The following is a 24,171-nucleotide window of genomic DNA, read 5'->3' on the forward strand; positions in this document are numbered from 1 at the left end:
GGCTATTAAGGATGATTTTTTCTGGAGGGTGGGGGTTGATAGTAAGGCTCGTATGCTTGAGGACAAGTGGGGGGACTCTAGGTCGATTTGTTGGAAGGAAAGATATTTGGATCGGCCTGATCAGCCGGTTAGAGTGGCGGAGTTTATGATTTATGGGAGTGTAATGTGGGATGAGCCGAAAGTAAACAGGGTGCTTCTTAGGGAGGATGCGTCACAGGTCCTGAATACCTTGATTATTCCAATTCAGAATGATATGATGTTGTGGAGCCATCATAGCTCGGGAATCTACTCTGCTAAATTGGGGTACAATTGGCTTAAAATTCATAACAATCCGACTTTGGTTGTGGAAGGTATTTGGAATACTGTGGCTAAGGCGAATGTTCTTCCAAAAATCAGGATTTTTGGCTGGCGCATTTTCCATGAGGCTCTACCAGCGGGGTTAAAGTTGAAACAAGCTAGCCTTGGAGAGGGGATCTTTCCGATTTGTAACCAAGAGCTGGAATCAGTGTTGCATGCGGTTAAGAATTGTAAAGCCTCCAAGACAGTCTTTTTGATATCCAGGCTTCCCCAAGAGATTGTTGATTGGGAAGGAAGTTCTTGTCTCCTCTGGATGTCGTGTGTTCGATCTAAGTTGAGTAGTAAAGGTTTTGATTTGTTCCTCGCCTTACTTTGGAACATTTGGAACCGACGCAATAATTTGGTGCATAATGGGGACATGCAATCGGATAGAGATATCATCTTGAACTCCTCGAATCTGATTGGGGAGTTTAAGCAGACTTCGATTCCCTTCGATGGTTCAAAGGCTGACCTTCAACACCAAAGGATCCTTAAATGGTGCAAACCAAATTGAGATGAGGTTAAGATTAATGTGGACGGAGCGTATTGCAAGGATGCTCGGGTTGCGGCTATAGGCATTGTTGCTAGGGACTTGCATGGTATGGTTATTGGAGGGGGGCAATGAAAATTAATCCTCCGTTTACGGCTGAATCAACGGAAGTAGACGCTTTCACCCAAGGTATTCACTTTGCGCAAGAGAATGGATGGAACAATGTCATTATTGAAGGCGATGCCATTTCGATTATGTACAAGTTGTCGAACGGGAATTCTAGTAAGACCCATGACATTTCTACTATTGGATTGTTACTCAATGAGGCAAGATTGAGTTTGGCTTAGCATCCTTCTTTTAAAGTTCATTATGTTTGTAGGGATGCTAATAGAGTTGCTCACTCCATAGCTCAATGGGCTTTATCGAATCACAATCCAGTCTGGTTTTTCCTGGATGAACCTGAATGTATCAAACAACGTGTAATCGATGATGCTATTGAAATATAAGAAGCTTTTCCTTCAAAAAAAAAAAAAGGTGTCCCATTCTCTTATTTATTATTATTATTCATTCTGGAAAATGAGAAAATTTATAAAGACGGAGTTGGTGTTTATGATTCTCTTTATATTATTATTCCTATAAATTTTACTTTATATTACTAAGGTATCTTTGATTATCTGTTTGTACGTGCGTGAACACAAATTATTGTTACCACATGGACAATAGAAAATTATTGCCACCTCAACAACCAAAAATAAAACTCAGTAAATCAATGAGAAAACCAGAAAAAGCAATAGCCAATCCTTAGATTGGATCAAGGTCCGAGTTAAAGTTTGGTGACGATATGATGGTGAACGATGGAGCCAAGAGAAAAAATAACTATAAATATTAGCTTCATTTTTGTGACACTTAAGATCCTTCAGCAATAAATCAAAAGAGATAGGGTAAATTACAAATTTAGAGCCAAATTGATCACTGTGTAAAAATTGATGGTTCAATTTGTTATTATACATATTTTTAAAGTTGTCACACCATCATTCCAGTGGTCATTTAAAGGAGAGTGATAATAAATTAATTAATTAATTAAAAAATATTAGTGATCAATTTGCATTTTTTTTGCACAATTAAGTGACCAAAAGAAAATTTGATCAATGATTAAGTGGTCACAAATATAAATATATAATTTACCACATAGAAAACAACAATATAAAAAGAGATAGGGTAAATTACAAATTTGGTAGCTAAACTTTAATCTCTCTCCTATTTTATCCATTGTACTTTAAATCTTTTTAATTTCCTCACTATTCCTCACTAAACTTAAAACATTGGATTTTCAACCGTTTTCTCACTAACGATGTTATAAATGAGATGTTATATGGATTTAAAATGACGTTGTTTTGGTAAAAAATTTATTTTTTTAAACTACATCGTAACTCCATTAATTATTTAACACCAGAGTGATCAAATCAATATATTAAATTCAATAAGAAAATTGGTCATGTCCACATGTCTCCAGAGGGCAAATCCTCTTATATTTTATTTTATAGAACTTAGTTTCTTCCTTTGTTGAACATAATTTTATAGGAAATAATTGGTCAAAGGATAGGGATTTACTTGAATGAAAGCTGAAGCCTATTGAACCAATTGTGTTGTGTATGAATTGGTCGAAGGATATTATCCTGGAGGTAGGCTTAGGACTGCAGAGAGACTGCACCACCTCCTGTGCTATGTAGAACAAGAATAACACATAATGCAAGCATAGTATTTGAGGAAGCACAATTCATTTTCACACGAACCAACCAACAACCAAAAGAAAAGAAATGACTTCGACAAAACCAGCAATTTCTCTTGTAAATCGTACACAGAACAGTCAACTGGCTCATTCAATCAAGGATACACACTATCTCTCCATTCATCATATTAATAATATCATTGATGCTAAGCACAGTTAGAAAAACTAAATCATCAAAGAAATGACTTCCACAAAACCAGCACTCTCTCTTGTAAATTGTACTCGTACATCTTTGGAAGGTAAGACAGTCTACTGTTGTTGGGCTTTCATTATTTGCAATGTTGGGTTGCTCACTGGATGCTTTCCAAGAAGCTATTATAGGCCGCCCCAACATTGGGTTAGAGACCGAAGGCCAGTAAATCCGCCCAGATCCATCGTTCTAAATTTCTCTCTTATACATTTCTATGGGTTATTATGTACATCTGTATTGGAATTTTTTAACTGTACAAATAAGGTGAAGAACTATCTTTCTTTTTATTTTTTAAAATATTTATCAATAATACATTTTATAAATATTTATTTTTTAAAATATTTATAAATACGTTATAAAACACCAGAACGACAGCAAAGATAAACATATGCCAACAGTTAAGATTAACCCCAAATAGAACCCCGTGACAGACAAATAACATGAGAAATAAAATTCTCACATTCTCAAATATAAGAGATTTGTTCAAAACAATTAATTATAAAGTAAAAACAAATGCATGATTGATTCAATTATGATAACGTATCGTTAGTTGGTGAAACGATATTGGGTACCCATCCAAAATCAAATTGATGTGATCAGATTAGACTATGAAATGCAACGAAAACCAGTACCCATAATTACATGGATTTCTTTATTACGAATTAAAGAAAAAAGTTTCCTTAACTGTTCATTTTATATTTTTATATAATACTTGCATATATATCTTTGGATATATATTCTTCCTCAATTGAATTTTATTAATAAATACGAAAGAAAGAATTAGAATTACAACGCACCTCGACATAAAGAGAAAATAATAGAAACAATAGTCACCAAGAAATTCGTACAAAAATAAGAATATTAAACCCAAAGATACAAAGAAAAACGAAACCTTTCATCGAGAATGACGACCAACATCAAAAGAACTCAATAACCTTCATAAAAAAAACTCATTGTCTCCGTCGAACGAGACGTCTTACAAAGTGATAAAGGAGTGGTGAGCGAACCAAACTATCTGGCAGGCTGCTACGTTACACAATTCTGATTATATTGGCAAATAACCTTTTATCAAAGAGAGAATATGACTATATTTGACCACCGACAAACCAATTAGAAAATAAAATGTCGTTTGTGTGAGCACCAAAATTACTGTAAAGGTATGCAAAAAACATACCAAAAATCATAAGCATCGTGTCACAAGAGCAGAGGAAACACGTGCTAAAAGAGCAAAGAAAAACGTATCACAATGATAAATATTCTTATTTAAAATTGAAAAAAAAAAACTCAAAAAAAAAAAACATAATAGGAGAAAATAGGAGAACTAACTAAATAAACAGAAGTAAAAAAAGAAAAGGGTACAAAGATATTAAGAGAATAATAGTTTAGAAAAGGCTCTTTGGATATTTCTTTGACATTGAAATTAATACTCATACGTGTATATTTGATGGGGACTTGAACTGGGAGTGGAAAGTCTTGGTGTAGGCCAATGATCGATTGGAACAAGAATTATGAAAAGCAATAATGCCTTATTTGGTCTTTGCTGTTTTGCTTCTGCCCTTTCTTTTCTTAAAAATTCTCAGCCATATTTCGTGTTTATCAACAATATATCATTAATATCCACCTGATTTTTAGCCAATAGAGGGTGTGATAATTGCATACGTCAAGCAATCTCAGTCACCATAAGTGAGTGATATATATTGATGTGCACCATTTATAATATGTATTGATATATACTATTAATATAAAAACATAGTAGAATTCATAAATAGATATTAAATTTATAAAAATCATTTCATTTGTAATTGAATTTTTAAAAGTTATAAAATATTTATTAAACTTCGAATTTTATTAAAAAATAGACGGTGGCCATGAAATATTGTTAAGGGATAACAAGTCACGCTAAATTAATAGGAAATATTTTAATTGGCTCCTCAATTGTAACTAAAATTTCATTTTTGATATTTTTTCAATATTTTAAATAATAATTTTAAAAAGAAATTAGAATATTTAGAATGGTTAGGATCCACTTACACAATGTAAAACACTTTAGTTTTACAACGATTTAGGACCGTTAGATGAGTGAAAATAGATGACTGAAATTAACTTATTTTTTTCCAGTGAATATCTTCTCATTTCCTATTTTTAATCTCAAACATCTATTTTCACTCATCCAACGGTCGTAAATATATGTAAAACTAAAAGAGTTTTAGTTTTACATTGTATAACAAGATCATATCCCTATTTAGAATATTTTTGAAAAATATATGGAAACAATTTATTTTTAAAATTGAAAATTATAAATTTTTTGAAAAAATTTCATTCATCAAATTATTTTATCACTAATTATTTATTAATCAAGATTGTATTTGTAAAATTAAAAATTTATAATTTTCAGATTTAAAAAAATTGAATTATCAAACAATTTAATTATTTTTTATTAAACAATGTGATTCAAGCACTTGACTTTTGCTTAAGAAGTTTAAACACATTTTTTAAAATACATTCAGAAAATTATAGTGTCATATTAATAAGAAAAATACATCCAAACTGAAATAAAAATAATTTAAATAATCCTTAACTTTTAATAATGTATTAAGTAATTTATATGGTATAAATTCGATATTTATAATATGACACTAAAAATATTATTTAATTTATTTATATCGATTTTATTTTCAATTCAATGAACATAATAAATATTATTTTAATTAAAATTACAAGTAAAATGAATTTTTAGTTACAATTAAAGGGTAAAATGTGATTTCCCCCTATTAATTTAGCATGCCACATCACATCTTTAAAGATAGATAATCGCGTTGTGCCCATTTTATAATAAAATCTAAAGTTTAATGTCTATTACATAATATTTGAAAGTGTGGTGGCTAAAAAAATCATTTCCACATAATTTATTGTCTATTAATAAATTTAACCTTATAATATTAATGGTGGATATCAATGTTTGACATTCATGCTAAGATTTTTCCCACCGCAAAATAATTATTGATTTTAAGTTTTCGATAACTAGAACATTACAAAGAGGAAATAAATTACAGCATTTTCTTAATATAGAGAGTGAAAATTACATAATAACTCAAGACTTGCATGGAGTTCAAGCCCATATATATGTTTATAAATCATCGAAGACGGTCTCAGTTCAAAAGAATTTGCTCACATATTTCGGGAGGAGCGGGCGAAGTAGGGCTCTGTATGCATTCTCCGTTGGATGATAACTGTCCCAGAATATATACTTTGAGACGTTTGTACAAGTAGTTGGACTCCATTTATTACACAAAATTGCTACCTCATAGTACCCAAATCCACAGCAGCCTTTGTCTGCAACTTCAAAGCCTGAAAACCCCACAAATTGAACGGTCGTTTTTGACGACCGCCTTGTGTAAAATAACAACAACAAAAAAAGGAGTTTAAAGGGTAAGGTTTTAGTTACCATATTCTCCAGGGTTTTTAATGAGATCAAACAGCGGATTGTAGATATCTACGTACACAAATCTCCCATCGGGCATGCTTGTTCCAAGGGAATTCAACGCTGCGTATAGCTTTTTATTGAACGATCTAGCTGCCACGTTATAATCATTTGCGCATCCCCTTTCAATCCCTCCTGACAAAGTTCTTTGTGATGGCACACAGCCGATTGGAGGTGTACTAAACACCCCTATTCTTCTTGCTCCCAAACCATACAGTTCCTTCCAGTATTTTTCATTAAATAATGATAATAATGAACTTTCAAGGCTAAATGATTAATGTGTTGGCATGAAGATTTGAAATACCTTTAAAAAGTGTGTAGCCGAGTTAAGCATTAAATCAGTGTAAGCGGGAATGTCGTACTGCAATTTCCTGGCACGGAGAACAAAATAGGTATTGGCAAGGTCGTCGCTACCTGCTACAACCAGATATAAATTCTTGGCCAAGATGAACTTTGTTCTCTCTTCTCCAACAAGTTGTTTCAGCTTCGCTATGTATTCTCTGAAGTGATCTAACTGGGCCGGCATCGATATTACGGACTGATAAACGACATTGGTAAGAAGCAAGAATGAAACACAAAGGTAATTAACAAAAGGAAGTTTTAGTTAAGAAGAAATATTATGTACCACCAGTTGGGCAGTCAAAGAATCATATCCGCTGCCACCTGACGCAAAGCTTACTCCTGTTATGAGATCCTGAGGTTTTAAATTTGGATCCAAATATGCTGGCACTGTATCTTTTATTCCCAGTTCTTTAGCTGAAGATTGTTTAAACAAAGAAAAGAAAAGTGAGTCTCACCTCATTATTCCATCTGTCACTCTAAAAAGTTATTAAAATTATAAAATAATTATTAAAAATTAATCAATTCTAAAAAATATCATATTAAAATAACATAAGTTGATAGAAAAAAATATTAATATTAATCAAAAGAATACATTGATATATATTTTTTAAAGTTCAAAAACTTATACTCCGAAAAAAGGTAAATTTATATGTATGTATAATATATAGTACAATTTTAGATACGCTGAAAGCTTATGACGTATGTACACCTTTGACATAATACAGAAAATAATTAATCAGATAATGCTACTGAAAGTGAATATTTTTCATGAAAATTTCTGCTATTTGTAGGAGCACTTTTATTCATAGAACAGGGATAAATTTTGATTTAATATTAATTTTTTTTTATTTTATTTAATAATACACGATTAATAAATAACTAACACTGTTAAGAAATTTAACTAATTGTTCGTATAAGTAAAGAATGTATGTAGTAAATAAAGATGATGTATAACATTTACAATTATTCCATCCTACAGACAACCATTAAAGTTAATGTATGAAGAGTAGTTTTTGTTTCCCGTCCCGTTTTGACGTACTAGAAGAGAAGAATAATATATATGTAGTTTGTCAAAGTGATAAGCCAACACCAGATGTTTTTCAGTTTGATTTTCTCTGAGATGCAAGAAGAAGAAGAAGAAGAGGAAGAAGAAGAAGAAACTTGGCTACAAACTAAAACAAGAAGATGAAGCATAGGGAAAATTATAGGATACGTGAGAAAGAGAGAGATTTGATTAATTAGTACCTATGAAATCGGAAGGGACTTTTCCGTTGCAAAACCTTCCTGTTGGAACACCGCCTTCAAAATCTTGGCCGTAGGGGGGGAAGTTGGACTTGATAAGAGTGGGGAGATTGTTGTTGTTTCCGGGGTCAACAATTGAATCCCCAAACGCCATAACACCGGTAACCATTTCATTCGGTGGTAGCTTTATCAATGCCGTCGTTTTGAATATCAAAAGTGAAAATATTACCAACAGACGAGACAGCCAAGCGGTTGAGGAAGCTGAGGAAAATGTCAGTTCCATTCCGGAATTATTTTTTATGTGATACTCGACTTTGATCAAAGGTTGTTTGTGTTCTCACTCGTGCTTCTTGGCCTTTTTATACATGCAAACCACAGGATTTCATCCAACGCCACGTAGACATATTTAAAACTGACATCAGAAATGCAAGCAAAACAATGCAGTCATTTTCAGAACTTGGATAATTTAAAATGTCTGTTGTTTTAGTGTAACTAAAGATATTATAGAAACATGAAACGCAGACGATGCAAATTTTATTATTTACTCCAATCAGTTTAAGCGTTTGAAGTCAAAGTTTTTCAAAGATAGAGGGTTTAACAGTAACGAACGTAACCGATTTATTTTAATATAATTAGTAACCAGACTTGAATTTTTAATTAAAAAAAAGTAGAAGGATTGGATTCCAAATCTAAGAAAAGCCAAGGATTAGGAGCATATTTTAACCAATATTAAATTATATATTTAAGTTAATTAATTTTAAGTTGAAAACTGTTGTACCAGCTCAACTGCTCAAGTACACGAGGATTAAAGATCAAGATTCACAACCAACAACCAATTAGTCTAGTGGGATGAGGTACTAGGTCCCTTAAGTAAGGTCAGGGGTTCCAATCTTGACGATTGTGAATGGAGTAAACTGGGTTGGGAGAGTCGCTCTCGCCTCTGCAGTACCCGATTTGGATTAGTCGGTCAATAGATCGGATATCAGTGATTAATTCAAAAAAAAAGATCAAGATTCACAAGGCGCGTAGGAACAAATAACCGAAGGATGGAGGTTATATTATGAAGATGAATGACCGCAAACTCTAAATACGATCAATAAAACAAATAACACTAATCAAATGAGCGATTGTTAATTGTTATAGCTTAAATGTGCTTGAACTTGGTTCTACGTTTTGGAATTCTTACTAGTGATGGATTCCTTCTATATTTGAAGCACACACAAGTCCAAAAACTCAAAGCTTAAATTAGAGCATTTGCCGAACATTTTTTATCAAAAAAGAAATTGAACTCCCGTTTAAGATGACTGAAGCCACAACAGCATATTTGTGACGCATGGAAAGATTGTTATAAAGCAATTGGACAAGTTGGAAAAAGAGCTAGGTCTTGACCAAGACCTCGTGTGGAAAGGTGGAAAAAAGGCGAAAAGATGAACCGTAGTTATCTCCTTTAACACAAACAGAATCTTTATGAAACAAAATTAAAGTAGTTTGGAAATTAGAGATTCTTCCTTGTGCCAAGTTGTCAATTTTATTAGATTAATTGGATCTTTAAGTGTAATTAACTAATTGGATGTAATCTATTTGTTGATTGGTGATATATTTGATGTTCTTAGGTTATCTGTAAGATTTTGAATTTAAATCTTGTAAACGAATAAGTAATAATGTTAGGAGAAATTTTTTCGTATTCAAAAGTCTAATTCAACTCAATTCCATATATAATTGGATGTCTATACAAGTACAAGACACCACGGTATTGCATGCACATATCATCTCCTTCCGTTGCACTATTCATGTGATGTTGAATTTAGAATTGCTTATAGCATTACTAGATGTTGCTTAATAGTACCTAACTTCCTTACTTGAACCATTTAATTTTGGTGTTGGGAAACTTAAAACTTCAAGAATAAATAATGTCTATAACTAAACTATGAATCTGATCATTAAACCACCCTCTGCTCTCTGCAACAGGTGTCTTTAATGGTGAAGTAGGAGTGCAATTCTGCAAATGCTTATAAAATTTAAGAGAATTAACATCTTAGACTCAATTGTTATGAACCAAACCAGCCAACGGTCATTGAAATCTCCCATCTGCTCATCTTTATGATATTGGACAACAAACTATTTGGCGAAGCAAGTCGTGGTTAATTTTGATTTTAACATTAATGCGAAATCTTTGAATCATCTAAAAGATTTGACGTGGGATGAAAATTGAAAGGTTAATCTTTTAGAGGAAGCTGTGCAACCCACAACCACAAGATTATTATATCAATTAACTGATCTCAAATTTGTATATGATAAACCGGCAATCAGTTGATTTCGATTGCTGATGTAATGGTAGGAGATTAATTCTTGTTATACTCCTAACATTTACAAATGAAGCAAATTAAATTGAAAAGATTACTCTCAACTTTGGGCCTTTGTAGAATCCGATTTGGAACAATCGATCAATTCAAGTGATTAAACCAAAAAAAAAAAAAACTCAGTGTAAAAGTTAAATTCCTCGTGAGACTTGTAAATTATAAGTTGAATTAGTATGGTGCAGTCATCAAATGCATGTAATTAAAGTAGATCTTATTCCCACTTACCCCACCATTGCAAGAGCATAAAACATACAAGAAAACAAGCGCAACCGTTGTACCGGGAAGCACTCTCGTCATAATTATAAATAAAAAGGATCTGTAAAACTTATAAACAGACATGGCTTGAAGGGATGGCCAAGGGGTCCGACAGGTTGAACAAATAAATGAACACACAAACCTAATCCATATTAGTTTTATTATAATCACAACCTCAACAAGAAATTAATTGAGAAAATTAGGAGCCTTTGCTGGTGACAAAAGCCCATGATCAATGGGCACTGACAAGGAAAGGATGCTGGCACACCCCACATTCAACGGTCTCGGAGCCTGAGCTGGGAACTTGCACCTGCAAAAATTCTCAAATTCAGCAAAACTACAGGAAGAATACAATAAGCTTTGCGGTCCTCAAATGGTTTGGCACATGGATTACAGACCTGCAAATGAACAGTGCAGGTAGGACAGGCAACTTCCTTCATCCGCCTACCAGATCCGTTAGACTTGGAGCCTACCAAAATGAAACCATAAAAAGAAAGGTCCACATAATATTATATTTCCCCCTTTATTAAATGTGTCCTACAACATATCCTACCCTGACTTTTCACCCAGCTACATCAGTCATTGGAGTTAAAACTGTCTCTATTATTCAAGCAACACCATGAGTATGACACATTTATAAGCTCTTCCATTTTTTTTACTAATATTATATTGTGCATACATGTCTGTGCAAGTATCTTGTTTCACAATATCATACAACACTCGGGGTACCAAAATTACCTGATAATGCACTGCGACCTTTTCCCATCTCCTCCTGTCATAAGTCATCATAATTGGACAATTCACATAAGTGATTCAGCTAGTTTATCTTAAGTTGCTTTAAGATCAATATTAAAATCATACAGTTCCAAACTGATGCATACCTGAAGCTTCCTAGCAAGATCCTCATGACTCTGTAACACAGTAGGTTTACTTGCTGCTTCCTTGGCATTACTCAGCCTCCGAGTGACTTCAGCCTATAACAAAACAAAAAGAACCAAGAATGATAGGTATTCTACATATAAAGGTCTCTCCCCAATAAATATTTTCAAAAAACTGAAAGGAACTATGAACAACTTAAAATTCTTTCATCATTCAGCAAACAACTATGAACAATATGCTCAATCTTCCCTGCATCAACCTACCCTTGAACTGCATAATCAAATTCAGTTGTCTAACCACTTTAAACAATAGCTTTGAGGGCAGAGAAGAAAAGGATTTCAAGACTACACCACAAGAAAACAGATATTAGACTCTTTCATGGCTCTTGCATTGGTCAGTCACCTAAAGATAGATTTCAAAATAAAGGACACTATAGAAATACAGATGCACTATAGAAATACAGATGCTCAACATGTTCAACCAAGTTCGCTTACAATCTGTAAAATATGTTCTTGTCATCCTGATTCTTATCACACACCAATGCCTAACTGTTATGCTAAGTTGTTAAAGACCATTAACATGATAAATAACCAGATACTATTTTGCTATGAAAGAATGGAGGTAAGAAACTGATTGATAACCATACCATGCATCGGTCACAAACCCTAACTGGTTGGGCATTCTCATCAGCAGTTAGAGCAGTTCTACCTTGGGTACACTTGTCACAGAAAATATCCCCACAGTTCCTGCAGTGGTGCTGAAATAGAAAAGGGGGAACGATGCGTTAAAGCTTAAATTGTGAAAGTATGCAAGCAGGGGATCTTTTCCAAAAACAGAGGGGCTGCCATACCTTCCGTACAAAGGCCCCAAAATCTGTTGCACATGCTGTGCACTTTGAAACAGCTTCATCAGGGACCTAGCGAGAAAAAGAATATTGAGATAAGCCCGCAATTAGCTTTCTTAAATATGATTTTATTTGACCTGCAATATCTAGGTGAAAGGGGGAAAACATATTTGGAACTCTAATTTTTACCCAATGATCTTTCTCCTCAACACCAGGCTTTATAATATTCATCCAATCAGCAATTCCTCTCTTCTTTTCTGCAGATTGTTCAGCAGTCTTTAGAGGTTCAGGAGGCCTACTTTTCCAACCCATCTCCTTGATCTGTAATAAACATATGAAAGAGTAAAGTCATCAAGACACATACATATGCAAAGCTCTACACAAGCCTGATGTACCAATCAAAGGAAAAGAAAAGAAAGGAATCAAGTCATTCATGTACGAGGATTGGGGAAATTCACCAACAAGGTATCGGAAGAAAAAAATTGAAAAAACATTAAATGCACATAAGCTTACAGCCTACAGGAACCGGACAAGAGTAGAATGACAAACCCTCGTATCCTTCACGTGAATAAAAGGCTTATTATTAAAAAATTGAGTGCTCCAGACGACATATATATCTTGCAATGCACTCTCTTCTGAAGACACTTCAATCACAATGCCATATTAAGAGAAATAAGATTATTCTTACAGATCATATTTTCTTAAGCTATAACAAACGATGTTCAATGATAATTCACTGCGTTGCTCCTTCCAACCCTCCTAAATATCAAATGGAGTTTAAAACTCAGACGCACGCATGTTAAGCTATGGAAAAGTTTACTATAAATATGGAAATTGGAAAGTGAAAAAAAGAAAAATGAAACAAGAGTATAAATCGGTGAAGTGAAAAATTAGAACTGCCGGATTCCTGAATACAGATTAGCTGATTTTGCACACATGTGTATGCATCTTTCTGCAAATAAATGAATTAATAAACAAGTCTGCATTGAGTCTTTAAGTATGTGTATCTTGTGCATATATGCTGAATCCATCGAAGTATGATTCAACATGCCACACCAAGAATCATAAAAACAACACTATATAGAGCAACAACTTCTCTTCTAACTGAAGAATTGAAATATCTTAGGGATGGATCAATAATACACAAACCACAAGAACAGAAAAAAGTAGACGACCATGATAGTATGAAGTCATACGAAACAGTTCATTCTAACAAGAAAATTACAACTCTCTCAGACTGACCTGTACAGTTGCAGCTGTTACAATATCCAGAAGAGTGTTTGTAGTGTAACTGTTTGATTGCAACCTGATTCGCCTTGGTTCAATGTCAACAGTGCTCTTGGACCAGAATGCCAAGGTAGATGAGTCCAACACCTACATCAGAAGAAAATATTCTTTTTTTATTACAATGCCCACATCATTCAAAGACAGAAAATCACAAAGAAAAACAATGGGGAGGGAGCAGGGGGAGGAAGAAAATAAAAGTACTAGGCAACTCACTTCACATCTTGTGATGTTCTCAAGAGGATATATTCTCAATGTTCGGCCGCTGCTAGGCTCAAGCATACGAATACCATCTAAACCAATCTGACACCAAAAAGATAAGCTGAATCATGAGTTCAAAGAGCCGGAGAAATAAATAAAAGGGCTAGAAAACACAATTATTCATTAGTAATATAAATATGACTTACAATGTTGATAAATCATACAGAACTATGGGACTTGTCAGACTAAAATTTGAAGAAACTTGCAAAGCGTTTCAACTATCCAGTTTAAATTCCAACAATTCAACAACATAAACAACATGGATGAATTAAATTCTCAGAAACTTAATCTCACCAACCAAATGTAAATCAACACCAATGGTATTTAATTAAAAGTTACCTGGCAAAGCACATCCATGGGACCAAGTGCTCCACTTTCAGACAACAACTTAACACGAAACTTCTGGACACCACTTTTTTCATCTTGCTCGGTCTCAGCCTTAGGCACCGCCTTCAAAATCTTACCAGCAGATGAACCTGACCCACCAGACGAGGCCTTCGCAGAAGGGAAATTAATAGACCGCCCATAATCATCAAATTGAACCCAAGTTGACGATTTTGGAGCAGTGCCACGTGCCCCATAAGGCTCCACCTTTCCTCCTTGATAAGCATAAACCTCATCACCGTAACCACCGTCGTCATCATATCGTGAATAGCTATCCGATCTCTTACCATAGGGATCAGATCCAAAATCAGATCTGCTGAGGTTATAACCTCCTCTAAATTTATCATCGAAATAACCGGCACCACCATGTTCCAATTTTATTGAATTGTCGCAAGTGTTTTCATAAGCGGGAGGAACAGATGATGCCGATGATCCCACTTGGCCATACGGATTTGAATAGTAAGGTGGATTAGGCGTGGGGTTAGGGTTTGGCGGAGAAGGGCCATAGCTGGAAGCCGTCTGGTGTTGATCATACGGCTGGTAATAATGAGGCTGGGAAGTCGGTGGCTGATAAGGAAATTGAGAATCATAAGGCGGGAAAGGAGCTGCGGTGGCCGATGGTGGCGCAATGGGTTGTTGATTGAAAGAAGATTGGGGAGTTATCGCCGGAGCAGGTGGAATCATTGTGGCTGATGGTGGATGAGTATAAGAGAGGAAGCAGCGGGAGGGACAGCATCAACATTTTGGGAATAGGGAGGGTAATTTGAAGGATAAACGGAATAATCGGAGGAGGCATAACCGGAGCTAAAAGGTGGTGCAGATGCGTAAGGTGGTTGGTGAAATTCGGCTGGCGTTGGATTGAGGTTCGGGTTAGGGTTTGGATTAGGATTGGGGTTTGAATTGTAGGGATATTGATAATAGGAGCTGAAATCTCCTTGCTGCATCGCTGATCTAACGAAAATTCCCTGCGTTTGCCGAGAGAGAATTGCGACGACTAATTTGGTTTAGGTTTTATTTCTTTCTCCCCGATTCCTATCTTCTATTGGTTGCAGAGTCAGAGTCGACGGTGACTCGGAATTGGGACGATCTTAGATGGGTGAGGCCCAAACCAAAGAACAAGAGGCCACCCATTTGGATGATAAAATGCAGCCAATGTTAGGCTATTTGGGCTAATGACGCTTCTAATTACTGAAGTTTAAAGAGACTTCTTATTTACAAAATGGAATATCACTTTTAAAAATAAAATTATTAGGATGTAAGCTTATATAATATAGGATAAACTATACCCATAACCATTTAATTATAGCAAAAATTTAATTTAATCTTATAATTTTGCCAATCAAACCATTTAATTATTCAAAATGATGTCAACCAAGTCAGTTTGATGGAGGAGTTGATGTTAAAGTTAACAAAATTGATGTAATTACACATTTAATACTCAATACTTACATATTTTATCAATTTGATCCTAATTTTAAAATTTAATCTCATAAATTCATACCTTTAATCAAATGATGACTCGAGGGAGAGTTGAGCAAGCACTTACCACTAAGTCAAACCCTTCACTTGTGACGTAGATTACACATTTTATACATACATTATACTGTAGTTAATGCTAAGAAAATAAAGAAAATTGCTTTAAGAAATTCAAACTCAAGCAAATTATAAAATCTGACAACGTCTAAACCACTTAAGCAAATCTAATAGTTGGTTTATGGGTAGAATACATTTTATACATATTTGACTTAAAATAAAATAAACTCCTAAACTATATTTCTTTTTCTCTTAAAGTCCTTAAACTATTATATATAATCATTTCAAGTCCTATAATTTTTTCCGACCAATGGGATGTTGACATATCATACAAAATTAGGTACTTATCTCGACAAATAAATTTATCTTGACAAAATTAGGTACTTAAAGTTGTAACATGTGATATGATAATTTAAGGATTTATTTTCACCGAAAAATAAGTTTAGAAACTTAACGAAAAAATATGGCAATTTAAGGACTTAATTTTAGTATTTGGGGAAGAATTTTTTCCCGTAACTCCTACTGATATGGTTAGTATCTCCTTTCACCATCCAGCCTAGACTATGCAATTATTATTTTAATAAACGACGCATAGTCGTTAACAAACATGTTAAATCTCCACAGTTGGTTTGATGGCTTTACCTGTAGAAAACCTACAGTCAAGTTGTGACTTTGTAAATGGCAACCTTATAAACTAAGGCTTCATTTGCATGCACAATTAAGTTGAAAGTGTCAAACAGGTACCCTTAAATACAAATGTAGCTTTAAAGATTTCAAACTTTCTGAAGAAAACAACTAAGGTTATTGTAATTCTGTAACTACGCAAAATAACAACTCGTTCAAAGAGGAAGATAACAGCTACTAGCATGAGCTACATAAGAAAATTCTGGTTGTCATATGAGAAAGGTAAAATTATTCATACAACACCAGTTTTTTTTTAATAAAATAGAAGTAATCTCATCCCATTGAACTGAAAAAAAGTAAACTCATCCCGAGCACACTTGCCTATTAGTAGGAAGTCTCACTACTTGCATTATTATTTTCAAGTACTCTATTGCTCACAAAATTCCCATTGATCGGGCTGGAACTTCTTTTCCAGCAGTCAAAATTGTCATCTTACTCCTTAATTCTAGCAGGTTCTTCCACGGCATTTTCCATCCGACTATACCATTCATCAATACGTGTATGTTCCACCATATCTTTAACAGACGTTAGATACCGGATAGGCCTCAGAACACCGAAAACAGCAAGGTCGGCTAAATTGGGTTTTGAACAACCTGATTATTACACAGAGAAGTTAATGCTTGTAAATAGAACATATCATGTATTTCGTCAATATCGCACTATATTATGTATGAATGTAAACTGAAACAGACCAAGATAATGCCGTCCCTTCAAGGCATCCAACCATGTTTCAGCAGCTTCATACAAGGCTGCTCTCTCATCAGTAATGTTGTGCTTCTTCTTCAGTTTCTTTGAGACAAAATACATAGCCGCTGCTCCAGCATACTTCGCTACAAACCTCTCAGTGAAACTGAAATTACCTACATTTATAAAAAAAACACATAAACCAAATATGATTACCAGAATATCATCCTTTCTAGTTTTTAGAGCATGACACAAGCAAAGAATATTAAGTTCCCTAACTAAAGATTAAACAAGTTTTAGTTGTGCAAGTAATCGACTAAAGAATATTAATTGAAGCATGATTATTGGATAAGCTTATTATTATTAATGGCCAAGTAAAATACTTCAAAAAAGGACATACCAGCACGACTGATGTGGAAGCTTATATAAGTTATTAATGGCCAAGTAAAATATACTTCAAAAAAGGACATACCCAGCACGACTGATGTTGACAATAAAAATAATGATTTAGAAAAAGACTAGAGAACAATAACATGTTAAAGGAAGGCTCATATACTAAAACCAAAGTAAAACATTGCACATCAACCTCAACAATAACCATGAAATAACCAAGTGCCGACTTCATTCAAAGTTAATTATTAACCTAGAGTTAAAACAACACCAGAAAATGAAGATAGCTGTAAATATCCTCCCATCCATTACAAATAGTTAATCGCCATCTTTGGCAACAAAAAATCGCAAAAGAAATAAAATAATACTACAACAAAAAATGGTAGACAGAGAAAAATTATAAAAGCAATATATCTTCCACCTACGTTAAGTAGATATAAATAGATCTTTGAATGTAGAGGAAAAGATAATCTTACCATGAGTGGTGATGTAGTCAAATGATTCAAGTGCCTCAGAAGTACTCCGATATATGTTTGGTGATAAAACATGAACCAGGTGATTATCCACCCACCTACATCATTGTATTTCCACCATAAATTATAATGAAACCTCCATATTGATAATAAATCAAGTAATCAACCATTATATGAAAATTCTTCAAAATAGGAGTAATATGAATTTTGTCTAAATATCTGATAGAATATTCCTCATAAACAATTGGCAATCTTCAAACAAGCAAAAAAATAGACGAAAGTTTGATAAAGGGAAAATAACCTGAAGAATCAACCATCTGTTCATGATCAACTTTGAGTATAGGCACCTTCTTATAATCAGACCACTTGATCTCCTTTTTGCTGATTGGGTTGACTTCCACAATTTTATATGGAATGTTATAATAATCCAAAAATGCTGTAATTCAAAGAAATGGGGCAGGGATGGAAAGAAAAGAAGAAGGTGGGGGGTTCTGTTAATAACATTTTGAGGATCAAATGAAAATTAAATTCACTTCACTTCATCTCAGAATGAGTTATGGTAAACTATTACAGTTTATGAACTAATAATGACGTGTAAAAACAGATTCCACCGATTATAATAACTTTAAGGAGTTCATTTATTCTTAAACAACAGAACAAGATCATACTATTGATATGCTTCAGTTCCAAGACTTCACACTAAATAAGCTATTTGATCAACAACACAAATCAATATGTTATCAGTATCACTATCTCAACTGTCACAACCCCTTACAATTATCAATCAAATAAAGCTTTATGCATTCACCAAAAGGAAGGGTATGAAAAGGAAGGCAGAGTTGAAAGTCAAATTGTCAAGCACATATTTAGTCATTTTCCCGTTTTAATAAAATAATTTGTTTTTACAAGCATTTTTCACTCAAATTTTAGCATGCTGATGAAATAATCCATCGCTATTAGGGCAAATTAAGCCCTCCGAATAATAGTTAGAGAGCTTACTTGACCCTAATAAAAGGATAGGACTATAATGACACAATATGTATAATTTAAAAAATCAAAAAGCTAAATTTATCTTTTATGATTATTCTAAACTAAAATCCGCCATTCATTTCTAAACTTATTCTTCATTGGAGCTCATTTCTATAAGAAAACAAAGGAAATAAAATTCCAGGAAAACGTGGATAATAACTGAACGTGGTATTTGCTACAATAGAGAGTGAAATTATTTACCTTTAACCTTGTTACAAAAAGGGCAAGCTTCATACTGGTACAGAACAACTTCCTTAGGAAGGAACTTCTCAGAGGGAGGCTTCTCCTTAGTGAGCCAGAGACGATGCTGCTGCAGAAAACAACATGGTCCCGGCAACACTACGCGCAAGGGAGGAACGCGATAACCCCAATCGCTCCCCGAGTTTCTGCGAGAAAATGTGAGAATTTGACGATGAAGAAGAGCATGTACTCATCAACGCCGCTTGAACCATCCGTGGCTCAATGGCGCCGCCGCAGGATAAGGCTCTGCTTAGCGTAGCAAGTCCGTTGACCTTTCTCATTGCTACAAAAACGAAATCGTAGTTTCAAGAACTTCTCGAATTTCAGCTGTTCTTGGTTAAAGACTTGAACCGCAAGGTTTAGGGTTTAAGCTTCGTCTACGTGGCATTTGCTTCGTCCACGAAACAAAACGACATCGCCTTCAGTACTCACCTACAAAAATAATGATAATTAAAAAGGGAAAATGAACAATTCAAGAGAAAGTAACTTCACTAAATTACTGAAACGACCAAATGCTACATTAAAAATTTGGGTAAACTATATGAATGATCACTTACCTTTTATTTTTGTATACTTCTACTCATCAAATTCAAAAACATAAGTTTTAGTCACTTACGTTATCGTTTTATTAAGTTTTGATAATTGAGATGTTAAATACCTTTAAGTTGATGACATGACACATTAATAAAAAGGTTAAATTCTTTTTAAGCCCTGAAATTTAAATAAAATACAAATTATGGGTCTTTCTGTAAATATAAAATAGTTTAGGGATAAATTTTCAATTATCCCTTTTTGCTTTTCTGCATCCTCCACTCTACCAAACTATAGTTTTCCTCCACTAATGCCACACACCCCGTCCATATGCATCTTTCTCGTTGTCGATCAGTCTGACTTTGAGCTTACAGTCGATAAAATTTTTCCCAAAACCCAATACCAATTTCCCCCAAAACCAAAGCCACCACCAATGTTTGCTTGAATGAAAATCAGTCTATATCTGATGGTCGTCGGTGTATTTTAGCCATGCGTTCTTAAAAAAATATTATTGCATGAATTAGTAAATCTGGGTATAAAAAGGGCAAAAATGATGGAGGCTCTACATATGAAGGAATTGTTATTAATTTGGTCGAGAACGCAAAGCACTCGTGTTGCTCTCGTGGGTGGGAATCACATCGCCGCCCGATTTTGCACCCGCTAAATTTGCCTCTCTTTTGTCCCTTTCTTTCTCTACTCTTCTTTATTGTTTTCCCTTTCACCTCTTAATGAAAACCAAATGTCACAACAAAAAGCGCTATGGGGAAATTAGATTAATTTGCATTTGGTACACATTTGATGGTCAAGGTTATTCGTTCTAGGGTTTTCAAGCTCCTTGATCGATCGGTGGTTTTCGCTTTGACCATTGTGTTACTTCCCTGGTCGGGGATTAAATTCATCACCAACAACGAAACTGTAACGAAGCCTGAAATTGTCTCTAATGATGATGTTGCTTTGGTTTTAGGAAAATTTGGTACTGGGTTTTGGTATGATTTTCATCGACCTTAGCCTCAAAGTCGGATTGATTTGCGACAGGAAAGATGAACAACCTATGGACAGGGGTGTGCGGCGCCAGTGGCGGAAAACTATAGTTTGGGCGAAGTAGAGGTTGAAGAAAAGTAAAAAGGGATAATTGAAAATGCATCCCTAAACTATTTTGTATTTACAAAAAGCCCATGATTTGTATTTTATTTAAAATTTAGGGGTTAAAAAAATTTAAACTTATTTCAGTGACCAAAATTAAATAAAATAATAACGTAATTAAAACTTAGCTTCTATTAAATTTGGTGAGCAAAAATGTAAAAAAATAAAAGGTAAATGATCATTCTTATAGCTTACCCTAAAATTTTCAATGAAGAGGTTGGCAATACACGAGATGTGTTGAGGGTATTCTCGGTAAAACAACCAAATTACAAAAACGACCTAATATAACAATAAAAAATTCAATGAAGAGGTTGTGATAAATACAGAAGATGCGTGGAGGGTATTAACGGTAAAAAGAAGTAGCCTGCGTATTTAAAACAGTAGAGCCCTAACTTTCTCAGGCTATATATACCCGAGCTTGTTCCAAAATTCGCAGAAATTTTTAAAATTGTACTTTGTGTACTCGTGATTTCGGTAAAAATCTCAGATAATGCGTGGGAAAAAGAACAACGCGTGAGAGAAAAGAATGGCTCGGGTGATGGGGAATTTATTTTCTCAACGGCATTATTTAAGAAATTTGCAGATAATTTTGAATTTTGAATTTTCTTGAAGAGAAAGATCTCTAAAGATTTTTTTATCTAAGCATGTATACTTATTACTGAACGATCTTGGGTTACTGGTTCGGGAAGTCCTTTGGATTTCGAAAAGAGGAGGTGATACTGTCGCGGTGCTTTCCATACCACCCCCAGGGTTTTTAAGCCTGGGATTGGTCGAACCAATTAAGGTTTGTTGAGCAAAAGTATTTTGTTTTCGTTTCTGTTGCTCAACTCCATGCGTTTGCGATAGTTGGATATGATTTGTAATTTTTAGCTTTTGTAATTGAAAAAGGAAAGGGAGAATTTATTTTCTCAACTGCATTATTTAATTATTAAAAATATAGTAAATTATTATAAAATATAATAAACGATTATAAATATATTATTATAAAATACATTATTTAAAATATTTAAAATATTGATATATTCAGGTAGGGGTCGGGTTTATAGTCTAAAATTCGGACGAGTTCGAGACGGGAGAAAACCTATAAATTATCGGGACGAGAAGAGATCGGATATTAATAAAATATTTTCGAGTCGAGATTGGGATAACCAAAAATCCGACTCGACCTGCCCGGTGCCCATCCCTATCGGGAAGTCCTTTGGATTTTGAAAAGATAAGGTTGATAATGTTCAGTGCTCACAAGGTTTTTAAGGCTGGGATTCGTTGAATCAATTAAGGTTCGTTGAGCAAAAGCGGTTGGTTTTCATTTTCTGTTGTTCAACTACATGAGTTTGCGATAGTTGAATACAATTTGTAGGGTGAATTCACGAGATAATGTTCTCGAACTTTTTTATTCACGATATAATACACATCCCAGATTAATTGCTAAAATGGGGTGAATTCTACTGTGACCTCGTAGGTCGCCATGGCATCCGGGCGACCTTGTAGGTCGCCATGGCATCCAAGCGACCTATGTGGTTTGCATGTGTAGGTCGTCATGCAATCAAATAGTATTAGAGCATGCATGGGGGAGTTGTGGGAGCTGTGCATGGGACGTGGGAACTGTGCATGGGGCATGGGGGAGTTGTGGGAGCTGTGCATGGGACGTGGGAACTGTGCATGGGGCATGCACGTCGAACGGTGTAGGTCGTCGCCATGGAGTCTCGGCGACCAAGCTCTGGGAGATTCCTGTGTAACTGCATGCGTTGCATCATAGCTGGGAGATTCCTGCATCCGTAGTTGCATGTGTTGCATCCATAGTTGCGTTATTGCAACGTTAATTTAGCTGCCAAATGCAGTAAATATTATTGTTCAATTGCAGCTTTTCAATGCTCAATAGTTATACGATGCAATGCTAATATTATTTGCTTCAACAGTCAAATTTAATGACTCTGTCCAACGCTCAGTTGCTTTATATAAAGGATATGGGGTTTAGGGTAGAAGCACAAGCAAAACCGCACATATAAACTTTGCCGAGAGAAAGAAAAAGAAGAAGAAGAAAAGAAGATAAAGGCTCAAACATAGTTCGTGAGGTAATTTTTTTATTGTTTAATTTAGTTTATTATATGAAATTATTAGTTTGTTAGTTTCGGGTTTAGGGTAAAACTAAAATCTAGTTAATTAGTTTGTTAGTAAATTATTAGTTTGTTAGTTTAAGTTATATTATATTAGTTTATTAGTTTAAGTTATATATTATATTATATAAAAATTAGTTAATTAGTTTCTTAGTTTAAGTTATTAAATATAAAAAATATTAATTAATTTGTTAGTGTCTTTAAACGTATATTAGGTTGTTCGTTGAAGTTGAAGTTATATATAAAAAAATTAATTAGTGCTTAATTAGTTTGTTATTTTAACTAAGTTATTATAATAAAGAAATAGTTTATTAGTTTAAGGTATATTATATATTAGATTATATAAAATTAATTTGTGGGAGCTATTGTTGTTTAAATAAATATTTTGTTTACACATACAGGACATTATTTCACAATATTTGCCCACGTACAGATTGATTCGAAGAAAGAAACAAGGCAGGAAAAGAAAGTAAAGGAAGAAGGCATAAAGACGTGAGTAATTTATTTTTTGTTGTCCATTTTTTATTGTTGTGTATGTGTAAATTAGTTAGTTAGTAAGTTTATATTAGATTAATAAACTATTTGTGCGAGATAATTTCCGTTTTAAAAAATATTGTGTTTAAAAATATTTAGTGTGTTTTAAAAATATATCTCGACAGTTTTGCCTAACAAATTTGTTTGTTATTTTTAAAAATAAAAAATATTATCAAACTAATCATTATTATTAGTAATAATTACTAAATGATTAGTATCAAATCTAATCATTAAATAGTTTAGAATAATAATTATTAGTGATTATGACTAAATCATATTATTATTAAATCATTAAATATCAAATCATTAGATTAATAGTAATTTCAAATCATTATTAGGTTTATTAGTAAGCAATCATCAAGTTAAATAATAAATTTTATTTGATCATTAATATATAATATTATATTATATTTAATAATTTATGAAATTATCTTATCTAATTTTTAATCTAAATTAATTTATTTTTTTATTTGTAGAGAAAATGAGCAACAACTTTTTCACGATTGTCCATTATAATGGACAGATTATGGAAAATGAGGTCGGAGTAGTTTTTCAGTCTGAAAAACCAATAAATATGATGTTCAAAAAAGACATCACATTTATAGAAATGAAGCATAAGATAGAAAGAAAAATTCGAGCTGCAGTGATGGTTTGAGGTATAGGTTTGATATGCTCTACC

At 33.8% G+C, this 24,171-nt stretch overlaps 2 protein-coding genes and 1 pseudogene across 2 annotated transcripts; all 3 read right to left on the reverse strand.

Annotated features, from left to right (window-relative positions):
- Positions 1–5,865: 5,865 nt before the first annotated feature.
- Positions 5,866–8,181, reverse strand: LOC120190018 (GDSL esterase/lipase EXL3-like). Its single transcript, XM_039193146.1, has 5 exons — positions 7,874–8,181; positions 6,912–7,042; positions 6,591–6,824; positions 6,251–6,506; positions 5,866–6,153 (listed from the first exon to the last, which is right to left on the reverse strand). The coding sequence occupies exons 1-5, from the start codon at positions 8,151–8,153 to the stop codon at positions 5,960–5,962; spliced, it is 1,095 nt and encodes a 364-aa protein (XP_039049077.1). The 5' UTR covers positions 8,154–8,181; the 3' UTR covers positions 5,866–5,959.
- Positions 8,182–10,480: 2,299 nt separating this feature from the next.
- LOC120190390 (protein FREE1-like) lies at positions 10,481–15,222 on the reverse strand. Its single transcript, XM_039193477.1, is given in 11 exon segments — positions 10,481–10,795; positions 10,884–10,954; positions 11,224–11,257; positions 11,367–11,459; positions 12,011–12,121; positions 12,215–12,280; positions 12,398–12,529; positions 13,451–13,582; positions 13,709–13,795; positions 14,093–14,848; positions 14,851–15,222. Coding segments are annotated over 11 exon segments (1,791 nt in total). The 5' UTR covers positions 15,082–15,222; the 3' UTR covers positions 10,481–10,717.
- Positions 15,223–16,565: 1,343 nt separating this feature from the next.
- LOC120190391 lies at positions 16,566–19,587 on the reverse strand (annotated as a pseudogene).
- Between the last annotated feature and the right edge of the window lie 4,584 nt (positions 19,588–24,171).

This window comes from Hibiscus syriacus, unplaced genomic scaffold (assembly GCF_006381635.1).
Source record: "Hibiscus syriacus cultivar Baekdansim isolate YM2019G1 unplaced genomic scaffold, ASM638163v2 tig00116962_pilon, whole genome shotgun sequence".
Lineage (NCBI taxonomy): Eukaryota > Viridiplantae > Streptophyta > Magnoliopsida > Malvales > Malvaceae > Hibiscus > Hibiscus syriacus.

Coding starts and splice junctions, on each gene's coding strand:
- LOC120190018 (XM_039193146.1), bottom strand. CDS start 8,153: ATGGAACTGACATTTTCCTCAGCTTCCTCAACCGCTTGGCTGTCTCGT. Junction 6,825..6,911: donor CTTTGACTGCCCAACTGGTG/GTACATAATATT, acceptor GTCGTTTATCAG/TCCGTAATATCGATGCCGGC. Junction 6,507..6,590: donor CGGCTACACACTTTTTAAAG/GTATTTCAAATC, acceptor AAATACTGGAAG/GAACTGTATGGTTTGGGAGC.